At 33.2% G+C, this 26,506-nt stretch overlaps 2 protein-coding genes, 1 long non-coding RNA gene and 1 pseudogene across 3 annotated transcripts; 2 read left to right on the top strand and 2 right to left on the bottom strand.

Annotated features, from left to right (window-relative positions):
• The first annotated feature begins 285 nt into the window (after positions 1-285).
• LOC111024038 (ABC transporter B family member 2) lies at positions 286-9,800 on the top strand. Its single transcript, XM_022301616.2, has 12 exons — positions 286-693; positions 1,761-1,815; positions 1,900-2,075; positions 3,714-3,914; positions 4,619-4,878; positions 5,754-6,294; positions 6,585-6,961; positions 7,188-7,603; positions 7,699-7,940; positions 8,032-8,279; positions 8,396-8,808; positions 9,022-9,800. Exons 1-12 carry the CDS (start codon positions 349-351, stop codon positions 9,573-9,575), a joined length of 3,828 nt encoding a protein of 1,275 aa, XP_022157308.2. The 5' UTR covers positions 286-348; the 3' UTR covers positions 9,576-9,800.
• Positions 9,801-17,533: 7,733 nt separating this feature from the next.
• On the top strand, positions 17,534-22,010 carry LOC111004510 (transcription factor MYB41-like). The gene is made up of 3 exons (XM_022275560.2): positions 17,534-18,090; positions 18,499-19,125; positions 19,426-22,010. Exons 1-3 carry the CDS (start codon positions 17,828-17,830, stop codon positions 19,436-19,438), a joined length of 903 nt encoding a protein of 300 aa, XP_022131252.1. The 5' UTR covers positions 17,534-17,827; the 3' UTR covers positions 19,439-22,010.
• On the bottom strand, positions 18,969-22,984 carry LOC148211045 (uncharacterized). Its single transcript, XR_015791533.1, has 5 exons — positions 22,965-22,984; positions 22,711-22,747; positions 22,505-22,607; positions 22,005-22,425; positions 18,969-19,107 (listed from the first exon to the last, which is right to left on the bottom strand). It is a non-coding gene; the product is annotated as an uncharacterized LOC148211045 (long non-coding RNA).
• Positions 22,985-23,515: 531 nt separating this feature from the next.
• LOC111004509 (inositol-tetrakisphosphate 1-kinase 1 pseudogene) lies at positions 23,516-25,055 on the bottom strand (annotated as a pseudogene).
• Between the last annotated feature and the right edge of the window lie 1,451 nt (positions 25,056-26,506).

The raw sequence follows: 26,506 nt of genomic DNA, 5'->3' as shown, positions 1-26,506 counted from the left end.
ATTTAACCTGTTTTTTTGTCCTTTGAGAGATGAAATTAATCAATAGGTTTGAGTTTGATTCCTCAAGAAAAAGAAAAAATAAAGTGATATTTTATTTGGCTCAACTTTAATTGGGTTGGGTGGGATTGATTCGGGCAGCTGACATTTATAACAACGACCTGCCCATCACAAGACATTGGTGTGTAGAAAAATGAAGACTTCTTTTTTTTTTTTGGCATTTAACATAACCATCTAACTTCCCTCTCCCTATCCACCACCTCCCCCTTATATAATCACACTTTTCTTTTTCTCTCCCCTTCAACTCTCCTCACCCACTTTCCACAAATTTACTTTCCAGACCCTCAAAAAATGAGAAACCAAGGCTCTGTTTTTGGCAATGAGGCAGAGGATGATCATTTGAAGAACAAGAAGAAGAAGAATGTTAATAATGAAGAGGAAGAAGAAGAAGAGGAAGATGGTGAGAAGAAGAAGAAGAAGAAGAAGAAGAAGAAGGAGCAGCAAAATAAAGTTTCTTTTTTCAAACTGTTTTCTTTTGCTGATTTTTATGACTACTTACTCATGGGTGCTGGATCCATTGGAGCTTGCATCCATGGCGCCTCTGTTCCTGTCTTCTTCATCTACTTTGGAAAGCTCATTAATATCATTGGCATGGCTTACCTCTTCCCTGAGGAAGCTGCTCCCAAAGTTGCTAAGGTCATTTTCAAACTTCATTTTATCGTAATTTATCGGTTTTAAGTTTTTTTTTCTCCGTTCTTTGACATGATCAGAACTGGACATTAATTAATATTGATAATTACTCGTTGAAGCCGTATGAATTTCGTGGGGAGGGACAAAATTTTACGCTTTTAACATTTACTTTTGCATATAATTTTGGAGGAAAAGATCCTTAAAATCTCAAACTTTTTAAGCTACAAAGCGGGGTGAGATCGAGAAGGCTAGCTAACCCCCCTTTTTTTTTCTTTGGCTCTATTTTTGTCAGATCCGATGCTAATTTTCAAGTTCTCAAGTGAGGGAAGTCGTGTGAGTTAAATTTATCAACTTAGGCTTCGTTAGAAGACTTTGTTTTTCTCAACCGTGATTTTTCTTTTTACTGAATTGGAAATTGGTGGACTTTTCTTAAACCGACAAAGTTTGTCACCACTTTAGATATTTTAACAGATTGGCTTAGTACTTAGATTTTCCCGATAACATCATTTTCTAACGTTGGTAATATATAGCGGTAACCCTCTCTTCGGCGTCAAAAAAGTTTAAGAAATGATTTAAAATTCCATGATTTGAAATTCAATAAACGATTTTAATTTTCTTATCTTGCTTGGAACGAAAATGATGTGGAATGAATTAAATTAATTTTTTCTTTGTTTGATGTTGGCTAGAAATGAAAAGAAAATGAAAATTTTAATGAATTGGACTTTTAACCTAAACTTATTATTTAGAAATAAAATATTACACGGTTATTATAATTTACTTTGAAATTCTATGAAATCTTGCAAAATCCGACCATTTTGATCCGTAACATAAAAATAGGATTAGAAATCCTTCAAAATCATGCGGTGCCAAACAGTGGAATTCGTTTGAAATCTGTTGTGATTTTGAGGTACCAAAGAGGACAAAATATGATAATTTTTTGTTCGAGACCTCTTAGTATTTCTTATGATGTGGGAATTCGAATTAATTCTCGCTTACATCTATATATAGTCGTGGGGAGGGAAGAAGGGGCTATGCTAACATAATGTGTTTTTGTTGGTTTGTTTTGGTGGCAGTACTCGCTGGACTTTTTATATCTGAGTGTGGCAATACTATTTTCATCATGGGCAGGTAAGAAAAATTATGATATTGAATTGAACTGATTTAATTAAAATAAAAATTTTGTTATTAAAAAGAAAAATGGAAATTATGTAGAGGTGGCTTGTTGGATGCACAGTGGGGAGAGACAAGCAGCAAAAATGAGAATGGCATATTTGAGATCAATGTTGAATCAAGACATCAGCCTCTTTGACACTGAAGCTTCTACTGGTGAAGTCATTGCTGCCATCACCAGTGACATTGTTGTTGTTCAAGATGCCATTTCTGAAAAAGTATGAACAAAACAATCTCTCTTTCTCTCTTCTTTTTTTTTTCCTTTCATTTTTTTGAGTTAAAAGATGGCATGATGCGGGATGGGGTTCGAGTTTCTAGTCCTTAACTGATTTTAAGTTTGTCTGACTGTGAGACCGACTGGTCGAACAGAGACAAAAGTTGCCAAGAGATTTATAACGTTTTAACTAGTTGAGTTATATTTAGATAATTGTGTTTGTATTTTGTTTTTTGGTTTTGAAAATTAAACTTATTTATTCACATATTTTTTTTTTCTTTCTATGTAATGTTTTCATTTCTCTTCAAAATACATTTGAATTTCTAACCCAATTTAAAAAATAAAAACTAGGTTTTGAAATTTTTTTTTTTTCAATTTTCAAAATGTTTTGAGAAAGTAGAAATGAAAATAAAGAATACTTTTGTTTACAGTTTAATTTTCAAAAACAGAAAATTAAAACTTAAATGAAATGAAGCATTAATTTATTTGTTGTTTTCTGTTTTTTTTTTTAAAAGAAATTGAACAGCTTTATTTTTTAATTTTATCCTATATATTATATATTTAAAATATAGTGAGAAAGTCAGTATAGTTAAAAAAAAAAAAAAATCGAAAGGTCCGAACAAAAGTAAACTTTTTGTTCATAAAGACGAAATTCTACACCAACCTATAACTTTTCTTATTCCCCAAAAGAAAAAAATCCGAAATTTTGCTGTCTTTTGGATTAAATGAGATTTTGCTGCACCTATACTTCTATTAAACTGAATATATAAACAGAAATAAAAGAAATATAAAATAAAATTATTAGATGGAAATTAAAATTTTAATTTATTTTGAGAGGGAAGGGACGAACATTTATAAAAATTGAATGCAATTACAGATGGAGGGGGGCAGTATTTATAATTTGACATAAAAGAAAGTAGTGTTGAATCTGACATTTCCTTTTTATTATGCTTTGAGAAACCACTAAGGAATAAATGCAATGGTTGGGAACATTTAATATTTCGCCGCTGAGTTGTGTTGTGTTGGTAAGGCTACTTAATAGCCGTTTTCCATCTGGGTTTTATTTATCTCACTTCACAATAATTAAATTATGCAAAAAAAAAAAAAAAGTTCCATAAATTTTACTTTTTTACACCTATTTCTAATCTAAACCCCTTTTGAAAGAGTTGTTTTGCACCAATTTGACCAAAAAAGTTCAAGTTTTTTTAGTTACCCGCATGCAAATTTTTTTTTCTTCCCAATTTTACTTCCAAATTGATTTGTTCAGGAATCTTGTTCGCGCATTCATTTTTCTAAAATTATTGCTATAACTAACCCATTAATGCTGGGCCTTCATTGCTTATTATGTGCTTCCTCATCCTCCCCATCCCAACAGTCTATTTCATAAAGCCAACTTGGATTTTGGCGTGCAGAAAGTGGAGCTGACTGAGTCTAATGCTAGTTTTTTAATTGTTACTTTTCCATGACTCATATGTGAAAATTGGCATTGTTTTAGAGTGAATTCTTCATGAAATTAAAGAAGATAACGTATGGAATTGTTTTAATCTTGTTTCTCCATTTTTTTGGATCTTGTTCGATTGAGTTGCGGTTAAGATGTTTGATGAAATGCCTGAGAAGTTAAAGTTGGTGTGGGTGGGTGCAGGTAGGGAATTTCATGCACTATATAAGCCGGTTTATATCAGGGTTTATCATTGGATTTATGAGGGTATGGCAAATTAGTCTTGTCACGTTATCAATCGTCCCATTAATTGCACTTGCTGGTGGTCTCTATGCTTTTGTGACAATTGGTCTTATTGCCAAAGTTCGAAAATCCTATGTCAAGGCTGGTGAGATTGCTGAAGAGGTTAGCGTTTTCCCTTTTTATCTTTTTCATCTCATCGTTTTTTCTTAATTAATTGCACCCTTACCTATTCACTTAAGCTTTTGAATTTAGTGGTAACTTGACATGTAGCTTTTGAATTTAGTAGTAACTTGAAATGGTACCACAGTTGGAGTTCTTAAGTTCAAACTCCACAATGTATAGTTTCATTTCTGTTTCATGTTATATTCTATGGGCGAGTCTTGTGTTAATATCTGAATCACATCACGCATGGAGAATGTTGAGAATGTATATAAAAGCTTTGGGATTTACCACTAATTTATCACGTAGTAATAAGATGTTCATAATTGTCCTTTTCATATATCAATGAAAAGTTGTTTCTTGTTTAAAAAAAAATTCATAATTGAAGTCAACCACTTTTCATATGCAATCTAGCCTCTATTTTGGATAGCATGTTGGAGTCTAACTCATTTTGTAAATGTTGAGAATATATATAGAAAAGCGAATATATTAAACTTTTGAAGTCTAGTGATCGTTTAACCTGATATCAGAGTAAAAGGATTTGAGTTCAATCCCCATTGTGTTACTTCCAACCCAATTGATATTTTGAAACATGATTTTATATGTTTTATTTCAATCAGGAAAGTAAATGTATTATAACTGTCTTAAAAAAGTGGTTCTAATCTCTCCCTCCCTTCATCCTTTCCTTTCTGTTTTTGACCTCTCAGATTCTCGGAAATGTAAGAACAGTTCAAGCATTTTCTGGGGAAGAAAGGGCAGTTAATTTATACAAAGGGGCCCTCAAGAATACCTACAAGTATGGGAGAAAAGCAGGCCTGGCTAAGGGCCTGGGCTTGGGCTCTATGCATTGTGTCCTTTTCTTATCATGGGCTCTCCTTGTTTGGTTCACCAGCATTGTTGTTCACAAGAACATTGCCAATGGTGGAGACTCCTTCACCACAATGCTTAATGTTGTCATTTCTGGCCTGTAAGTCTTTCACCTGATCTTATTGTTTGCTTTCTCTGTTAATTACATTCCATTCCCATTATTGTGCAACACTTTATAGAATTTCCCCGCACATGAAGGAATGAATGCTCGAAGACAGTATGTTATCCGGGTCTATTTTATGTAATGTGGGCTGCTTAGTTTTTGTTTGAGATGTGACAATAATTAGTCAACATGATTAAACATTGGAGAACGGTATTCAAAATCTCCAAGGTCTTTAATTCCCTTGTGCAAAGTCAAGAATTTGATAGGAACTACATCGGGGTAGTTAGGAATATTATTAGGATAGTAAAGGCATATTAGTAATTAGCCAAAGAGTTGGTTCAAAATATAGGAAATAGAGGGGGTGAAGATAGGCAATACTCAATAGTTTAGTAGTTTAAGTTTGAATAAGAATACTCAAGAGTAGGAGGCTCCAAGTGCCCCGAATGGGAGGTTTTTGTATTCATTTACCCTTTTATCTTTCAATATGATTCTAGTTATTTGGTTTCTACCAAAATTGCCCACTAATGAAAGTGGTAAATTCATATGAGAAAGTACAACATATCAAGCTTTCCACGGTATTGTCATCATTTAGCTGATAATGTACATCAAGCTGACTAAATGAAATCTATAAATGACTTGGATTTGAATACCTTCAAATTTTAAACCACTTTTGTTGTAAAATATGGCTCGGTTTATCCACACAATTATTTTCCAAGACAACTCCTGGTGGGAGGTATCGATTCAATGAGTGTCATCTTAATTCTAATGTTCTGGTAATCCAAGCTTCCTGTTAATGGTCACATTGTCTCAGATCATTTCTTCTAATGTCTTTGTAATCCAAAGGTTCCTCATTAATGGTTAAATTACATCAGGTCGCTGGGGCAGGCTGCACCGGACATTTCTGCCTTTATTCGAGCAAAGGCAGCAGCCTATCCCATTTTTCAGATGATAGAGAGAAACACAGCCAGCAAAATCAGCTCCAAAACTGGCCAGAAACTAGACAAGCTTGATGGTCATATCCAATTCAAGGATGTTAATTTCAGCTACCCATCTCGTCCGGAAGTTATTATATTTAACAAGTTATCTCTTGACATTCCTGCTGGCAAGATTGTAGCTCTTGTGGGAGGGAGCGGGTCGGGAAAGAGCACAGTTATATCTTTGATCGAACGATTCTATGAACCACTTTCTGGAGAGATTCTATTAGATGGTAATAACATAAAGGAGCTGGACCTCAAGTGGCTTAGGCAGCAAATTGGTTTGGTCAATCAAGAGCCTGCCCTTTTTGCTACTACCATTAGGGAGAACATTCTATATGGAAAAGATGATGCTACCCTTGAAGACATCACACGGGCAGCGAAACTATCTGAGGCTTTATCATTTATAAATAACCTCCCTGAAAGATTTGAAACTCAGGTACTATTATCTATCTCTTCAAACGATAAAGTCATTGAATGATCCATCATGAAGGCAAAATTAACTTTCTTTTTAAGAATGGGTTCTCTAGGAAATTACTTAAATAGTTACTAAATAGTTACCATCAGTTCTGATGACTATGGCAACTGCTGAAGAATCCCTAGACTTTCTTTGTTTCTTTTGTTTGAGGGGAAAATCTTAGTAGTACTATAGCCATAGTAGAAAATAATAACAGTAGGGATAAAGGGAAATATGCCATCCAAATGGTGATATTAAATGTGTTGTTTTAGGTTGGTGAGAGAGGGGTCCAGTTATCTGGGGGACAAAAACAAAGGATTGCAATATCTCGTGCAATTGTTAAAAATCCATCAATCCTATTGTTGGATGAAGCAACAAGTGCACTCGATGCGGAATCTGAGAAGAGTGTTCAAGAAGCACTTGATCGTGTCATGGTTGGCCGAACGACTGTTGTGGTGGCTCATCGCCTATCTACCATAAGGAATGCAGATGTGATTGCTGTCGTTCAAGAGGGGAAGATAGTTGAAACTGGAAGCCACGATGAGCTCATTTCAAAGCCAGATAGTGTCTATGCATCACTTGTCCAGTTCCAAGAGTCAGCATCTCTGCAACGCCATCCCTCAATCGGACAGTTGGGTCGACCACCGAGGTATTTCATTCTCATTTTAGCTCACCATACAACTATAATATGCAAATTTAAGTTTATTTCTCCTTTTTACACGAACCGATGAGTTTTTCAAATGCTAGAACTGGTCAATAATAATAATATGCGTAAACACTGTTAGATGCTACATTATTTGAGTTGTGAGAGAAACATTTTGGTTAAAGAATCAGTTCACTTCTTGTTTAACTGTTCCTATTTGGCTAACTTGTAGTATAAAGTATTCCCGAGAATTATCTCGTACTACAACAAGCTTTGGTGCGAGCTTTCGCTCTGAAAAAGAATCTCTTGGACGGATTGGAGTCAATGGAATGGAAATTGAGAAATCAAAGCATGTTTCAGCAAGAAGACTTTACTCCATGGTTGGACCGGACTGGATGTATGGAGTCGTTGGCATCATTGGAGCATTTGTTACTGGATCCCAGATGCCCCTTTTTGCTCTTGGGGTCTCTCAAGCTCTTGTTGCTTTTTATATGGACTGGGATACAACTTGCCATGAGATAAAGAGAATAGCTTTGCTTTTCTGTCTTGGTGCGGTTTTAACCATCACCTTTCATGCTGTTGAGCATCTCTGCTTTGGAATTATGGGAGAGCGACTCACCCTTCGAGTTCGGGAAATGATGTTTCATGGTACATTGCAATCTGAGCACCTTTATGCCCTGTTTTTTTTCTTTTTTTTTTCATGACACTTTTTTTTTCTCTGAGCAACTTTTGCTTGATTGCAGCTCTTTTGAGAAACGAGATAGGATGGTTTGATGATATGAACAACACAAGTGCTATGCTTTCATCACGTCTAGAAACCGATGCAACTTTGTTACGAACTATAGTTGTTGATCGCTCTACCATTCTTCTGCAGAATTTAGCGATGGTCGTTACATCGTTCATCATTGCTTTCATATTAAATTGGAGAATCTCTCTAGTTGTCCTGGCCACTTATCCATTGATAATTAGTGGTCACATTAGCGAGGTTTACTATCAAAACTTCTCTAAGTTGCTTATTTTCTTTCCCGGAATCCAAACATTTTCTCACGAAAAATGCCTTTTCCATTGTGTTTTAGAAACTTTTTATGAAAGGCTACGGTGGAAACTTGAGCAAAGCATACCTGAAAGCCAACACGCTGGCAGGCGAGGCAGTTGGCAACATTAGAACTGTTGCTGCATTTTGTTCAGAGGAGAAGGTCCTTGATCTGTATGCTAAAGAGCTCGTTGAACCGTCGAAACGTTCGTTTAAACGCGGACAGATTGCTGGAATATTCTATGGTGTCTCCCAGTTCTTCATCTTTTCATCTTATGGCCTGGCCTTGTGGTATGTGATTTAAGAACCTACTCTACACTAGTGGTCACAAGTATTAGAATAGCACATAGAATGAATCAGAATTCATTTAACTGTTGTTTTGACTAACTTAAGCATACATTATGCAGGTACGGTTCGGTTTTGATGGGACAGGGGCTTGCTAGCTTCAAATCCATTATGAAATCGTTTATGGTTCTGATAGTAACTGCACTGGCAATGGGTGAGACTTTGGCACTGGCCCCTGACCTTTTGAAAGGAAACCAAATGGTGGCATCTGTGTTTGAGGTGATGGATCGACAGACAGAGGTGTCTGGTGATGTCGGTGAAGAGCCAAATGTTGTGGAGGGTACCATTGAGCTGAGGAGTGTTGAGTTCAGCTATCCCTCAAGACCAGATGTTTTGATCTTCAGAGACTTCAATCTTAAAGTGAGAGCAGGCAAGAGTATAGCCTTGGTTGGGCAAAGTGGTTCGGGTAAAAGCTCGGTCCTATCTCTTATACTGCGATTTTATGATCCAATAGCTGGGAAGGTGATGATCGATGGTAAGTTTTCTCGATGAAACAATCAGCTTGCTTCTGAAAATCTTAGTTGTGAATCTTGTTAGCTTAGAGAAACGAACAAGTTAGTTTTAGCAATTTACTTCTCAAGATTTTATCCGCATTTACAGCATTTTCTTTTGCATTTTCTAGCAAAACTGATATGTATAAGTATACCAAGTAAAATCTCGACCAACAAAGTTTCTTTATATCTTGCAGGAAAAGATATAAAGAAACTCAAGCTCAAATCTCTCAGGAAGCACATTGGCCTCGTCCAACAGGAACCAGCTCTTTTCGCCACATCGATTTACGAGAACATTCTCTACGGGAAAGAAGGAGCTTCAGAAGCGGAAGTATTCGAAGCAGCAAGGCTCGCCAATGCACACAACTTCATCAGCGCTCTCCCGGAAGGCTACTCGACCAAAGTAGGCGAAAGAGGGATCCAACTCTCGGGCGGGCAACGACAAAGGATAGCGATCGCCAGAGCAGTCCTGAAGAACCCGGAAATCCTACTACTTGACGAGGCCACGAGTGCTCTCGATGTTGAATCGGAACGCGTGGTTCAGCAAGCCTTAGACAGACTGATGAAGAACAGAACAACAGTGGTGGTGGCACACAGGCTTTCCACTATTAAAAATTGTGACCAAATCTCAGTGATCCAAAATGGAAAGATAGTGGAACAAGGGACTCATTCAAGCCTTTCTGAGAACAAGAATGGAGCTTATTACAAGTTAATCAACATCCAACAACAGCAACAAAACACACTCAAGTGAAGTGAAGCCATGGTGTTACATTACATAGGGACAAAGCCAACTCTTATATTAAAGATTTTCTATTGGGTGCTCTTAATATATATGTGTTCCCTCTCTGATTTTTCACCCTCATATTTATTTATTTATTGACATTTATGTAGCTTTTATGTAAATTTAAGTGGTTGTTTAACTCTCATAATAAAGGATAATACATAATAGAGAATGGGTTGAAACACCATACTTAAAGATTTGGTTTTCCATTTTTCTTTTGAATAATGCAAATGTTTAAATACTATTTTTGTTCTCTGGTTCATTTTAATCATGTAATTTCAAAATTTCTATTTTTATATTTTAAACTTTGGTTCATTCTGGTCTCTATCCCATCTGTTTTTGTCCCTGTATTCTTAAAAGGAGAAATTTTATTCTTTATTTGTAAAATTTTAACATAAATTTTATATATAATTGAAACACTCTAACTAAAATTTATGAATACATTTCAAAATTTTTGTCAACAAAGTATCATACTAAAATTGTGAGAACTAAAATGAATAAAAATTGATAAGAATAGACGTTTTAAAACTATAAACTACACGAACCAAAATAATATTTAAACTAAATGAAGATTGTCCAATTTTCTACGGGACCTTGTACTTTGGAAAGTTTGAATCATTACTTTACTTTTTGGTACGCTTTCAAAAGGCTTCATATTCTTTTCACATGGCCCTTTCTGCATATATTATTTCTTTTTGTTTAATATATTAATTTTGGGCTGTTTTGGACTATAATAGATAATGTAGGGTGGATTTTTTTTTTATTCTTTTCTAAGTGCAACCATTAATAACTTCATAATTAAGTTGGATTTTTTTTGGTTATTTGTTGATAAACGATAGAAATGTTTTATAAATTTTAGTGAACCATTGGGACACACCAATTAAACTATAAGAACTAAATTAAAAACTAAACTTAAAATATAGAAAAAAAAGTGAAATTTAATTTTTTAATTTTTTTTTGTGATATCCATTTTATTTGTAAATTATTTTTTATATATTTTGGTACTATATCATAACGATTTCGTTTTTTAATTTTATGTTTTCAAAATTTATGCTTGTTTGCTCACAATTTCTTTAGTCTGTTTTCACATTTAATTTTTAACTTAATTTAAAAAAAAAAGAAAAAGAAGAAAAGAAGAAAAGAAAAACTTTTTTAAAACAATTTTTTTATTTTTCAAAATTTACCTAGAATTTTGAAAGCCTTCTTAGAAATAGATAGCAAAATTGATGAAAGGTGGTAGTTTATAAACTTAATTTTTGAAAAATAAAAAATAAAAAATAAAATAATTTTAACAAATGGAGTGTATAAGAGTGAAGTTATACTACTTTTCAACTTTTCATCTTGCAATACAAAGAAACCTAAACTCTTAAGAACTATTATTTTATATAGCGATTTATGATTTATGATTATTATTATTTTATGCTATATTTGTTGCTTTTATAAAAATAATCATTAGTAAATACTTGAAAAATGATACAACTCATTTAAAAATTCCTTTAAAATTTATATAGTTAGATTTTATGATCTAGAATTTTCCACATTTTAACCGATAAACAAAAGACCCATTTAGAATGGCACCAATACCACAAACTAAAACATTGTTTAAAAAAAATTAATATTGTTTTGGTTCGTCAAATTTTGTCTTTGGTTCATTTTGGTCATGTTGTTTTAAAACGTCTATTTTGGTTTCTGTACTTTTAAAAATTGATCAATTTAATCTACATTTACAAAATTTTAACACAAATTTATACACAATGAAAACCCTTCAATACAATTTATGACTATATTTCAAAAAAATTGATGAGTAAAGTGTAAGGCTAAAATTATAATAGAAAGAAATTTAATAAAAATGAAAATGAAGGTTTTGAAAGTATATAAATTAAAATGAACAAAATTTAAAATAACAGAGACCAAGTAAAAAATAAAAATGGTATTTAAACCAAAAACCCGACATTAAAACTATAATTCATGTTTTAAAAGGAAATAGCTGATATTTTCATCTATATTTTTAAAAAGTGAATTTGAACCTAGCTCATAATCAAACTGAAAGATGAAAGGTTCGAACACTCGTATTATTGATCTAGAATAATACCTAAGCGTATGTGGCCTGTTTTTTTTAATAATATTTTTAATTAAACTTATTTTTAAAATAATGTTGATTGATTAGAAAAAATGCAACTTTGAAAATTTATTCCAAAAATATTGCTGTTGAAAAAAAAATGGGTTTAGTCGTCTCCAAAACCCCATTTTTTACGACAATAATATTTTTGGAATAAGTTTCCAAAATTGTATTTTTTCTATTTTTTCTAATAACTCAATATTATTTTAAAAATAAGTTAATTAAAAACAATATTAAAAAAAAATCCGTGTGGCCCTTTCACTTTTTTTTTTTTTTTGGTTCTTTTCATTTTTAATTTTACTCGGCCGACAGAAAGAGACAAAATTATAATAAGTCAAAATCAAGATAAAACAATCATTCAGTATTAGACTTTCCAAATAATTATATCTTACGGAAAAAACACGATCAACGACACGTAATTTCCGGGCATTTTCTTTTCTTTTATTTTTATTTTCTTAGAATATCGTTTTCCTTTTTTCCCCTCTCTCTTCAAACGCTTCGTTAAGAAGATAAATAAATAAAATATAGTTTTCTTCTCTAAACTTTATTCTTTTTTTTTTAAACAGAGATTTATTCTCATTATTAATTTACTACTTGAAGTGTAATCAATTTTATTATGATCTCTTTTTTTTTTCTTTTTAGTACAGCATGTGAGGATAGGTGATCGGACTCACAACTTCTTAACGTGAGATATATGTTAATAGGCTCGTTTTGACAATTTTATTATAATCTCTTCGGTTTCAAATTTAGTGTTTAAGATTAAAATATTTAATAAAAAAGTGGCATAATTTATTTTATTATTATAATTAAACATATAATTTGAGATGTTTAAAATAAGAAGTTGAAAAGCTTAAGAATGAAAAAAAAACAAATTCAGCGATTAAAACTGCATTTAAACTTTAGAAGAATGAGGAAAGTTAGTACTCTTTTATTTCTTAAAGATAAAACAGCTATCAAATTAGTACTAAAAATATTGTAAAATAAGGTATTCATATTTATCAAATTAGTGTAAGGGTGTCTCCGAAAATGGTGGAGAAATGAATGATTTTGAAAATTTTTTTTAAGTATAATTGATTTTTCAAAATCATCATCAAAATGTTACCTTAAAAATCAATTTAAAGTGATTTTAAACTTTTCTAAAATCAATTTTTTAATTTGTTAAATATAATTTATGGAAAGAGGAGTAATTTTGAAAAAAATGACAAGAGTGATTTTAGTCCCAAACACAATTAAAAATAAATAAATAAATTTAATCTGAACATATAGTTTAAAAACTAAGACATATATTACAGGATCCTAAAATTGTAAGGTTTTCTCCTTGTCTCCTGTGACATGAGAGCTTCCCCTCTCTCAAGTTCGTCTCAGTCTTCATGGCAAGCTTGAGTCTTTTCTTGCCCTTTTTTCTTTTCAAACATATGTCTTCATTTGGCATTCCTCTAATGGTTGCGGACGATTTGTTCCAAGAGTAGGAAAATTTCAATTAAGTTAACCATTAAAGAAGATAGAAGTTATTATTGCCATTGATGTTTCGACTATTGCTAGAACTAGAAAATGTCTTGGTGTACGCCTAGTAGGCAAGCTTCTCCTCTTTCCCAACGCTAGAAATATCTTCTTCTGTCTTCCTTCTAGAGAAAAGGATTGGTACTTTCTCTGAGATAGAATTTGTTGGGGCAGAAATTTGAGGTTTGTGTTTCAATTGATGGAACTAAAGTTAACTTCAATAATCTAATGGGGAGCCGTTGGATTGTTGGATTTCTGATACCATTGTGGCTAGGTGGGTCATACTATATAAAGGATTGCGAGGATGTTTATGACCGTCCTAAACCTTGGTTTTCTTATCAGAAAGACATCAGTCAGATAAATAGGATGACACAAGTTAGAATGGAAGAAGAGATGTATCAAGGGAAGGAAAACTTGCCGGAATCAGCAGCTAGAGTAGTAGTTCCGTCTTCGGATATGACAGTTGCGGTTTTTTCTCAGGGAGTAGACTTGGTGGCGGATTTTAGAGGTATTAATGTGCTAGCTTCAATCTATTTCGAGGGAGAAAATAATTCTGCTACTTCCTTACCTATCATGGTGGAGAGCGTAAGGCAACTGTGGGGGAAATTATTTCCCTTCCAATCCTGGATAGTGGTGCCATAAAAGACAAGCTAGATTCCTTCATTTAATTGAGGAAACTACCTTGATAACATTGAATAAGATTGAAGATGTCATGACTTTGGAAAGATGTTCTGTGGACTAAATTTTGTTCATAATATTTTATTGGCCAAGTGTGTTATTTCTATGGTTTATCTATTTAGATAGCTATTTTCCTTTGTGAATTCTGAATGTGTTGCGACCATTTTTTTTTAATGTAACTCTTAGGTTTATTTCTTATTAATTCACAGTTTTTCTTCCATAGAAATAAATAAATAAGACATGTATTACATTTAAAAAATAAAAGTCAAAGCAGATAGTTTTTAACTGTTACTAATTCCAAGAATTAACCCAATTTTCACTCTTTTCACACTAGTTGGCCGTTTGTCAAAGTTTTATAAATTTAATCAACCAAAATCCAAAGTCTAACAAGGAAGTCATGTAACTTGGGTAAAAATCCACCTAACAATTAATCTTCTCCATTAAAAAAAAAAAGAATAAATAAATTAATTAATATCTCCACTCTTTATTCATTTTAATTTGGCTAAGATTTACCAAATTCTCAATGGGTAATGGAATAAGATAGTCAAGGAAGGCATTGATGTAAGAAAGGTTGAAAAATTTTCTGTCATTTTTCTCACTGTCTCTATATGTGTTGCTTCCTTGCTTCAACCAAATCAGGTATATAAACAAATAAAAACTATATATTATAAAATAAAACAAACATTGGTGCTCACCCTCCATGACCTGCATACAAGAGCTTTAGCTAACTATCTATAAATTATTAAGTCAATACCAACTGAGATTATGTCAAAGATTTAAGGAGGTTTCCCAAACATATGCTATAATTTTATTAAGTAAATTTCTCTAGGCTTTACTATATACACACACAATTTTCTCTTTTTAATTTAGGGTAAAAAAAGTTATCTCTCAAAAATTATATCGCGTTTGCATGAAATTTAAAAAACATTAATTAAGATTATTTACTGTGTTAAAAGGCTAACTAAATAAGTTGGAAAGCTTAATTAAGCATAGAACGAAACCTAAATCTAACTAACTTTTAGGTTGAATCTAACTATTCAATATATATTCTAGAAGTTTTCAATCAGAAGAGAATTTGGAAGACACTTAAATATTTAGCTATTGGAATAATTTGACTTTGTATATGGTGTAAATTACAATAATTAACCTCGAAGAAGAAGAACATAATTGATTTGGGTGGTGTGTGATGGATAAAATGAGGCATATTTTTGGTTTGTTTTATTGTGTGTGATGGGCAGTTGGGAGTTTGAAATTGAAGTACAAATGGGTGTGCTTATAACTTCAATTCTACACAGTTTGGTAAGTGTTTGGTGTATAAGAGAGATTTAAATGACAAACTAAAGTTGACAAGTAATTATTAATGTGATATATATGGTCTAGGCATAGCCCTATCTGATATATATTGTGGACATATTTTCAACCACATTTTGAATAAAATTATAACTGTTTGAACAAGCAACCTTGAGAAGAAATTAAACTCATCAAACAGTTCCATTAGGGGTTTTTTAGGGCAGGTTAGAGGATGAATAATATACAATATAATGGATTTTAAAGTTGATTTTGGAATTTGGACATGGATTTTCTTTCTTGATGGCTTAATGAGGATAATCACAACATGACAAGCTTGATGACTTTTGCAATGAGGCATTTATGATATAACTTTTATGAAAAAAATAGATCAAATATTAACATTAACGGCATTGTTCTAACTAGTCAAGATATGTATTCTCGAGTGAAAGGTCGGGTGGTAGAATCTCCATTTCATATATTGTTAACTTAAAAAAAATAATCTCAAATGGGTGTTCATTGACGTTTTTAAAATTTAGCTAGCTTACCGTAATAATTTTCTTTTTTGTTAATTAGGTAATAAATTACCATTCAAAAATCAAAATAACTAGATTTTAGGAACTAAAAGAAAATGGAGACATTGGGTAACATTCTTTTTCCTTTGTTTTTAACTGAAAAGTTAAGTTTGTTTAGGGCTAAAAGATCACACGTTGAAAATATAAGAGAATTAACAAAGATTTTATAATAGGCATTGACTCCTTCTCTCATTGTCAATTAATGTTGAGATATCTCATTAATTAACATTCCCATTTCTAATTTTATTTGGTACATTTTACGACTATTTATATATACCTATTGTTTCTAATTTCTTAAAACCAAAAACAAAAGCATTACGAGCCCTAATTTAGGAAGAGGAATTGTCACTGTAGCATCAAGTGACATTCATTAATTCAAATCCTTTTTTTCCTAGAAAAAAAAGGAGTTAAATTTTTTAAAAAATAGAAATTAAAATAAAATTTTAATTAAATGGACCTTAAATAATCGAAATTCGATAGAAGAGGGCTAGTTTAAATAATTTGCATCCACTTTATAAAAATACTTATTTAAAAGATTGTCAAATCCTATTTGTTTTGTGTTCCTAAACCAGTCAAAATCTACTGTAGAAACATTGATGGTTAAAATAGCTGATTTCCTGTCCCAAAATCTGCCTACACAACCTTTTTTTTTTTCTCCTCGGTTAAATAAAAAAATCATTGCACATGTAGGTGTCCAAAAGTTATTGCTAAAATCTTTTTTATTTAATTTTTTTTAACAGTAGAGAAAGATGTTTATTGGGAATTAGAAATATATTTGGACTTTATTGTGACAAAAATAAATGATGTATAACATTTTTAAATTTCAAGTCATAATTTTAGAGAATTCATGCAAGTGAAGCATTATTTATATGTTTTTTTTTTCCTCTTTGATCAATAGTACATAATTTGAGAACTTTGTGCAATGATTCTTAATTAGATAGGAACTCAAATTAGGTAAAGTTTTGACAATAAATGATTTATTGCATAAATTTTGATTTTGTGACCTTTTTTGTTCTTACTTAAAATTAATTAACACATTTTAATGGTTAATTATACATATATGTAGGTTTCTTTCTCTAAAGAAATTCAATCATTTACACTCAAATATATTTAATACGGGTCGAATTATACGTTTATTTGAGTTGGTTTAGGGTTCAAACAATTAACATAGTTAAAATAATTGACCAAACAAACTAAACCCAAAACCGAACCTAAAATCCTAAAATCTAATGCTAATGCCACACATCCATTAGATTAACCTTTTATTCCATAATTTTGATTAGCTGTAAAATATCTGAAAACCGAACCCAAAATCCTAGAATCTATATTCCTTTGTCCACATCATATGCATTAAGCTATCTTCCTCCAAAAAGGGAAAAAAAAAACACTAAAGCCTTTATTCAACTTTTTTTTACCATATTTACAATTACATTTCCAAGTTTTTTATTCTTAGTGAAGATTCAAACCCTTCGATTTCTGGGTCGAAAATAGATATCTTAATCAGTTGAACCATGCTTCGTTTAACTATGTCTTGTCATTTTGACCTAATATTGAATTCTTATTTTATTTTTGCAATCAACCCTAATAACTATATTAGTTGATACGATTATTCAACACGGTATAATATATGTTATTGTCGTTCAAATACAATTGTTATTAGAACAAATAGCGAAAGTTCAAATGAACACACCATTGAAATTGAGGAAAGGGGAAAGGAAAATTGTTCATTATTGATGGAAAAAAAAAAACTACACCTAATCCACAACAATTTGGTGCCATTCGTTTGTTAGTGTGCTAAAATCTTCTGCAAAAAGAGAGAAAAAAAAAAAAAAGTTGGCATTTCATTTCCTTCCCCTTCCACTGCCGTGCATTTAGAAGGCAAACATATATTAAAACTTGAGTCTCTCCCACAGCCACCATGATCTCACCATTTTGACAAAAAAACCTCATCTTTTCCCATTTCCTCTATAAAACCAGCTCCAACTTCTCTCTCTCTCCTTCAAAACAGAAACCCAAAAATAAAATTCGTTGCTTTTCTTTGAATATTTGTTTTGTGAACTAAGATGGGTCGGTCCCCTTGCTGTGATGAAAATGGTGTGAAGAAAGGGCCATGGACGGCTGAGGAAGACGAGAAGTTGATTGATTACGTCGCTAACAACGGCCATGGAAGCTGGAGAGCTCTCCCCAAGCTTGCTGGGTTGAATAGGTGTGGCAAGAGTTGTAGGTTAAGATGGACTAACTATCTTAGACCCGATATTAAGAGAGGCAAATTCTCGCCTGAGGAAGAAGCCTCCATTATTAAACTTCATTCCTTTCTCGGGAACAGGTATGGGGAGGACTCCTTTCGTAAACATGTCTGTTTCTTGTTTTGTCAGAAGTACTTCTACTTTTAGTAGTTGTTGTGTTTGAAAAATTAGAATCAGAGGGAAAGAAAAGAAAGGAAATTTGATTTCATTGTTTGAAAATTGAAGTTTTCTTAGTGGATTCTTAGAAATGAATATAGAATTGAAATAATTTAGGGCAAATTTAATATTTTATTTATACTCTTTTGAAAATCAAGCACCACCGAGTAGTGGTTATCAATACAAATTGGAGAGGAAATTAATGGATAAAAAAGAGTTTGAATAGATGCCTCCATTATCCTACGTTAAATTATCCTTCAATATCTAAAATCAGTTTTAATTGAAAGGCTATAGTAAATGACAAGTTTAATCTTTTATTCATATTCTCGCAGGTGGTCGAGAATCGCGAGTCATCTTCCCGGAAGAACGGATAACGAAATCAAGAACTTTTGGAACACCCATTTGAGGAAGAAGCTTCTACAAATGGGAATTGATCCGAACACCCACAAGCCAAGAACAGACCTAAATCCATTTCTCAACATTTCTCAGTTGTTTAATGGGATAACAAGTCCTTTAAACAGCGATCACCTCAAGTTGCAAGCTGAGATAGCCAAGCTCCAATTACTGCAGAATCTGTGCCAACTTCTAAACACACCCACCATTATTCCTTATGTTGCAAACTCCGCCATGGATGGACTTCAAAACCCTAACCCTAACCCCAACCAGTTCCAAGCTGGGTTTTCGACCGGTTTCGTGTCGGTGCCAGGGTTCGAAGACGGGCGTAAGAATAAAGCGGAGTTGGAAGAAAGATGTGATTATGTTCAAGTTGAAGAAACTGAGAATTATTATCCAGTACTTCCACCATTGATTTCAGAGTCTCCAGGTTCAGCTTCAAATGTCAACCAAATTGAGAGTGAAATTTCAAACTCACCAGCTGCAGACTCTTCAATTTTTGATAGTTTGGAGTCTCTTATGAATGATGAGGAGGCAAATGGGTCCTACTGGAATGATATTCTACGGTGAGTTTTTGATATACTAAAAGTACAACTCTGGCTATCATCACTAAATTTTTAATCTTAACATATTCCTAATTAAGAATAACTTTTCATATTTAGGGTGGGTTTGAGAAAAGTTCTAGGGTATTTGTTTAATTTGATCAATTAAATTTTTATGAATTATTTGAAACCTAAACAATTTAACACAAGAATATAAAGCCATGACATAAGATCATAACAAACTCTCTTTATTGATTACAAGTCTTTCTCTCCCTCTCTCTATAGCTGCTAAATATAATATATTATTTCCTGTTATTTTTGCAGATCAACAATTTGATTTCTCACACAGCTTTCATGGAGAGACATTCATATATATAGATATACAAGTGCATCTCATGATTTTGATTGGAAGGGTCTTGTCTTTTGTTAGATAATATTGGGGAAAAGACTGTAGCGCTGTGGTCTTATTCTTTTTTTTTTTCTTTATTGTGTTCATAATTTCAGAGCTGAATCCATATGTTACATAAATATGTCCAAATTCAATGTTTAAACTTTAAAGTTTGGGGGTTACAGGGTATAGACTATTTAGTTGATTGCATTAAATCTTTTTCTTGTATTTTGTTTTGTACCATACCATCAATAATATAATAATACTTTGAGAATTTTCTTTTACTTTCCTTAGTCCAGTGATTTTTCCCATCAACCAAACAGAAAATAAGCAGCTGCATAAACGAATCATATGAAGACAGACAAGACAAATTAGTTTTTGTAACAACGACAGGAAATTTCCACTGAGATTACGTGTTGACCTTTGACTTTTGGATTGGAAGTCAAAGTTGGGATGGAAAATATAGTTAAGGAATTAGGAGATGATTATTATTAGTATAAATTAAAGAATGAAATTATGTGTGTTGAGGGCTTATTTGAGTAAATAAAATAATGAAAAGTCAATTAATTAGTTAGTAAAGTGTTGGGTCTATTAGGTATTAAAAAAAATGTTTGCGTTTAAGACAAGTAATTTGACACCTTTCTACATTCCAGAAGCCTCCCCTTACCAACTAACAGCTAACTTTGTGCAACTTTTTTTCTCTCTCAAAAACCAATTCATCGACAGTATCTTCTCTTCTTTCCCTGCCTAAGTTTTTAGACCATTTTTCTACAACATTACATCATAAATATCTAACGATAATTTAAACCTACAATCAAATAATGAAAAAAAGTACTGTTATCCTGATTCTCTTCTTCAATCAAAATATAAAAAAATTGAGTCATATTCCTCCAGTCAGAGTCTCCACAGGCCCCTCTCAGAGAGGTGTACCAATTGTTGATAGCAATAATGACACAGATATTATTGTACATGTCTCCTAAAGCTGCATATTTAATAGCAACCATCACTAATTTCTCCTTCATTTCTTTTTCTTTTTCTCTTGAAAGAGGATAAACATTATCAGGGATACAGTCTCCTGCTATAAGTTCTCTTATTTTTATTTTTAGACTGCCACAGCCCACAACCATGATGAAAATATGGTTTCAAAGTTGGGCCTGACCCAGCCCGATGTGGACCAGTGGCTCCAGGTGTCATTCTGCCAATAGACTTTAGCAGTTCAGAATTTTGATGTTTTCTTGGTTGTATTGTATGTATATTCTTAAATTTTGTTAACTTTCAATTTCTTTTTTATTACATATTACAATTACAAAGAAAAAGTGAGACCTTTTTTCTAGGTTGAGTTCAATTTACTTAAAATTGACATGTTGTTTGTGCTTGTACTACTTTGACGTGATAGTATTTATTCTAGTTCCTAATTGTATTTATTCTAGTTCCTAATTATTGATAAGGTATACTTGAGACTTATTTCCATAAATGAGTTATTATGTTGCATCTCGTTTATGAGGCATGCAATGTTTCTTTTATTGTTCGTCTACTTTGATTACATTGTTGACTTTCTTGTTGGTGTTTTTAACAGAGACTAATTTCCATAAATGAGTTATTATGTTGCGTCTCGTTTATGAGACATACAGTCTTTCTTTTATTGTTTTTTACTTTCTTGTTGGTGTTTTTAACATATTTTGATAGATCTCTTTGTTCCATCATCTTCCAATTGTGTCACACGAAAAAAAAGGTTCAAATAGATTATCAAACATAAATATTTCCCTATAATTTTATTTGAAAAGATTCCAAAACAACTATAACTTTTAATCTAATTAAAGTTGCTTATCGGCCATTATCATCGTGTTTCTTTTTTCTCCCAAATATTCTTAGCCAGCTCTACGTAATTTATGTCCATAAGTTTTTTGTCCTTCACCTCATCTTTATTAGTGATTGAAATGAAAATTTGAAAATCTGTTATTCTAGACAAGTAGAACATTACAGTAGACCAGACTTTTTCTACACCATCCTCCATTGCTGGAGGCTGGAAGAAGATTTCTTGACCTTCAAAAGAATCTATTCGATCTGCTTATTTGAAGAAGTGACTCTCTCCCTCCACCAATCTTATTTATTTCCAATGTGATGAATATATAGATCCCACTAATCCCCCATTTGGGTACCTAAAGTTCTTTTGGATACAGCAACTAAACAGATAACCATTGACTAATTCTCAGAGGAATAGCATCATGATAACTAAGATATGGTGCAGAATTTTAAAGGGTGCTCAACCAAAATTCTCCATTACCATTCTATATTCTTTTGGCAAGTTGTCTCGGAGAATATAGCTACCTTGTCTAAAACTATCCCCAAAGCTATCAATCTATGTTTCCAATTGCTAATCAAACTTACTGAATTAAGAATTTCATGATTATATCAGAATCAGAATTCAGTAAAAGCACAATTGTACAGTTTAGTTTTAACATATTCATGGTAAATTAGTAAAATCAGAAGCAAGAGGAGAATCAGAACAGGTTACCTGCCACAAGGGGAAACAGTAATTTATTCCTCAAAGAGGGCTTCCATAGATTTGACTATCTGAGGGGTAAAAGGACAGCTATCAATTCTAAAACTGTCCTTGAGTTCTGTTGTCTGCCGTCTGCCATCCGTTGTATCCTGCAGAGGTCGACAAGCTTATCCAGCCACTTCCTTGCCTCTGCCGTCTGCCATCCATTCTATTCTGCATCAACAACCTTATCCAGCCACTTCATTGGCGTAGGTTAATACAATTGAAATATGGAATATGGTTATAATATCAAACTTCAAAACGGGATATATACAAACTGGATTCTCCATGCCAAGATAGTCGAACTCTGGTGGGCAAATCACAGATCTGTTTCTGTTTGTCACCTTCATTGTTTGGACGTAGATGCATATCCACCATGTGCTCGATTATGATCCTGCATAAGAACATGCATAGAGAACAGCAATGTTTAAGTATTGCAGAAAGCATAGAACTTTTAAGATGATGAATCATACTCTTGTGTATTTCTGCAGAAGCCATTACCCCTCTGCTAGTGCTTGGATAGTTTGAGCCAACTTATGTATCAAAATTCAGATATGGGAGAAAGTCATGTAATATCTAGAGTGCAAAATCGTCTCATTAAGATTCGTTCTAAAACTTTAGTGTAACAAACACTGGTCAAATTTTTCCAGAATCCCAAGCATCCCCTAGTAACAGTCACCTGAAGGCAAGAAAATTATCTGCAGTGTTCCTACCATCTACAATACAAATTTTATCTCTCAGTACAGCTATTAGAAGAAAGTGATCACTTAAACAACAACATCATTCCAGTGTTCAAGCTTTTTGCATAGTTTAAAACAATCTTCAACCAAACATAAGACAAGTTTCATCATAACAGAACACTAGTCAAGGAATGAAACTAGATCTTTAATCTATGATCTGATAAAACGTGCAGTTAAGTTACAACAATAATACCTAAAGAAAAACAAAGAGCTGAAAGCGCATAAAATCAGAATAGGCCATTGTAAATGAAACAACCTACAAGGACCAAATGTCGAAGATTGCTATATTCGCCAGTAGAAGTGACCCAGTAAATTCATAATGTTAAAAGGAACTCCAATTCAACTCACCTGAAGTGAGATAATTAACAGCACCCAAAAACATAATAATTATCCCCACTAGTTAATATTACAGAGAGATTCCTATTTCATCACCAGATCTTTTCGTCCCGTCTTAGTTTTTCTTCCCAATGGGCAGTACCATACTCAGGGACCCAGCACTACAAAAAGCTCTTAAATTTTTTCTTTATAAGCAATCTATTTGATAATATAGGAAAACAAACCCCAAAATAGCATGAGAAAATTAAATATATATGTCATCCAAAAATGGTACATTTCATTGAAAAAAATTCTGACAGTCCAACTAAATAGAACCCTTTTCTCTCTTTGTTTTCAAGGGAACAGCCAAACTAAACTAACTTTAGCAGAGTACTTCAGACTTCAGAGATACAGAGAAGCAATTGAATGTAGAGTCAACAATTAATAATATTATAGCATGCGATTTCCTTTTTCGCAAATTTGAGGTAAAAAGAACAGAGGAACTGCCCAGTTTGTCCATCACCATATTAAGAGCTAGAGACTACAGCTCATTTTAGAACTTGAATACAAGCAGAACATCCTGCTATTGGCAAATTCAATTGGATTAAAGGTCTAAGTCAATGGAAAAATAAATGGAAATGCAGCTTTCAAGTATCGTTCAACCTCCTCCGTCCCCATTACTGATGCAAGTAAGCATCACAACCTTTCTAGAATCATTTTCACAAGTGTGGACTTGCCTTTTATCGAAGGCAGTCGGCCCTGAGCCATCGTGCTCGAACCAAGCTTTTACCACCTCTCTGTCTTTCCTCCACATTACGTCAGAGAGGAAATCCGTTAAAATCTTCTCGTACCCTGGCATTTTGGCGAACCCCGGAAAGTAATTGATATCAACTATGAGGTACCGATTCCCGTTTATTGAATCCCGAATCATATCGAAGTTGAAGAGATTAAGCTTCATCGCATGCCGTAATCCTCTGGCTATATCAGTGACGAAACTCAATGGTGGCATCTCAGTGTCGTCCAATTGCATCATCTGATAATACTTCTCGTCAACTCTCTCGTGGTTGGTCAAATTTGACACCTGAGAGAATGACTGCAGGCCCTCGACGCTCTCCAGTTTCTCCTCAGAAACGTCCGGAAGTGACTTCCTCTTTACGCATTTTACGTGCTCTCCGGCCACATAAACCTTGAATATAACCCCGCCGTGGTTCACAAATTCTTGCAATACAATAGGAGGCTTAAGCATGTTCAAGCCGTCGTGATTAAACACGAGCGCCATTTTATGCGATTTGGCACTGCCATCGGCGACCAAGGGCTTGGCAATGACCGGGAACTTCAAGGCCTCCCAAGCCTGCGGATCCGATAGAGTCTCCTTATCGTAAATCACAATCTGCTTAGGAATCCCAAACGACTCCTCGTGGTTTTCAACCTTCAGCTCCGATACCACCTGGAGCATGGAAATCCTGTTGTGAAGCCTCAGAATCGCGTCCGGTGAGTCCAAAATCACCGCACTAGGGTTCACAACCCTAAAATTCTCCAGTTGCCTCCTCCAATCTGCACCATACAGCTTGTGGATGACGCAATCGAAGGCTCCTTGATCAACAAGGGGCCGGTCCGTGTCGATCCGCACAAGATCGATACCTCGCGATTCCGCAAGCATCACCAGCGAGTCTCGTATGAAACTACGTCGCTTCTTCGGCGCAAGGGCATACCCGACGCAGAATCTCCGTTCGGCTTCCGCCATTGACGCCGAAAACACCACCGAGAACAATAAATACAAATGACAAAACGATCATAAGAAGAGGTGCAGAAAGCTAAGACCTAAAGAACAGTTCAATCATTTCCGTGCAGAATTTGATCAGCGTTTGGCTTCGATTTTACGAAACCGCGAAAGAGAGATTCAGATAAATTGCAAGAACCGAAACAGGGAGAGAGAGAAAGAGAGGAATTCGGGGAAGAAAGAGGAGAAGCGGGTGGGTATATATAGCCTGGATATGTGTGTGTAAAAAGAGAGTGGGGGATTATGATAAACTAACTAACCATAGTTAGTGGGGGTGAAAAGACATAGTGTACACGTGGCATATTCTTTTTGCGATATGCGGATTCGCGTCGCCAGATAACACTACGGCGACGGCGATGGTCAACCGATCTTCAAACTTCAAACCAGGAAATGGATTTTTATTTTTCATTATTCAATTTTCCTTTTAACTATTTCATTTCCCTCTTAAATTTGTAAGATTATTGTTATTTTCGTCCTAAACTTAAAATATATATATATATATTATTTGAGAAAGCTTTAGGAAAAAAAAAAATCCTTTGTCTGTTGACCTCTCAATAAATTTTGTGGCTTGGATACTTATTTGCATTAACTTATTAATATGAGCGCGTAAGAAGCAAGAGTTGATTTTCGTAAAAATAAGTAAATTTTGACAGATTTTTTTCTCTTTTTAATTACTATATATTTTTGTCAAATATTAATCGTAATTGACACATATCTCTCGTTGCAAGTTCGAAGCTCAACCTCCTACTAAAAATATTATTATATATTTTTTTTAATACAATAAATATGAAAATGAATGATTGACCCTCCAATATTTAGAAAATAAGTAAAGTGTCTTATTGAGCCCAGCTTAGCTCTTTTTAATTACTACGTGAATGCAGTGAACCAAAAATATTGAAAAAAAAATAAAAATGATTGTGTTTTTAAAGTTTGAGAAATTTATTTTTGGGAAGAATCATATTATGTTTTATATGCTTTTATTTCTTGGTTAACTTTTATCTTTTTTAAGACTTCGATGCAATGTGATTTACAATCCAACATTCACTTGCCCCGTGTAATTATCCTCCTTGTCCATACTCAACATAAACCAAAATTAACTTTAGTTTCCTTTGATTTGCTACTAACAATGCTGACCCGTACTAATTTTAAAATTTAAAAGAAAAAATGTTAAAAAAAAGCAATAAATCTTGATAAAGATCTTAAAACTATTTTTAGACAGTTAAAAAAGAAAAGTAAACACTTCGTCTTAATTTTACTCATAAATTGTAAAATGTCAATAAAAAGAAGTTAATATGAGAACATAAAATTCAAGTCGTTTATAAAATATAATATTAAAACGGCATATTACCCAAATAAGTCCTAAAACTATAATATATATAAAACATATATTTTAAATTATATGTGAAAATCTTAGTACTATGTGACATATATATATACATATGCTCTGAAGGTGGCAAATAGATCCGCCATGAGGAACACATTTTTTGGTTTCATTCTCACTTTACTTTTAGTTTTTGCCATATCTATCCCTTTGGTCTTTACTTTTCCAGTTTCTAAGTAATTCAATTCTTATGTCAAATTAGATCTATTATTATTTATGATAAGACAATCTAAAAACAATACAATGCAGTGCGAAATAG

Source organism: Momordica charantia (genome assembly GCF_013281855.1).
Source record: "Momordica charantia cultivar OHB3-1 chromosome 6 unlocalized genomic scaffold, Mcharantia_2.0 BLBB01000006.1, whole genome shotgun sequence".
NCBI classification, from domain to species: Eukaryota; Viridiplantae; Streptophyta; class Magnoliopsida; order Cucurbitales; family Cucurbitaceae; genus Momordica; species Momordica charantia.
The sequence above is the reverse complement of the archived record's forward strand: the minus strand, read 5'-3'. Positions and strand labels throughout refer to the sequence as shown.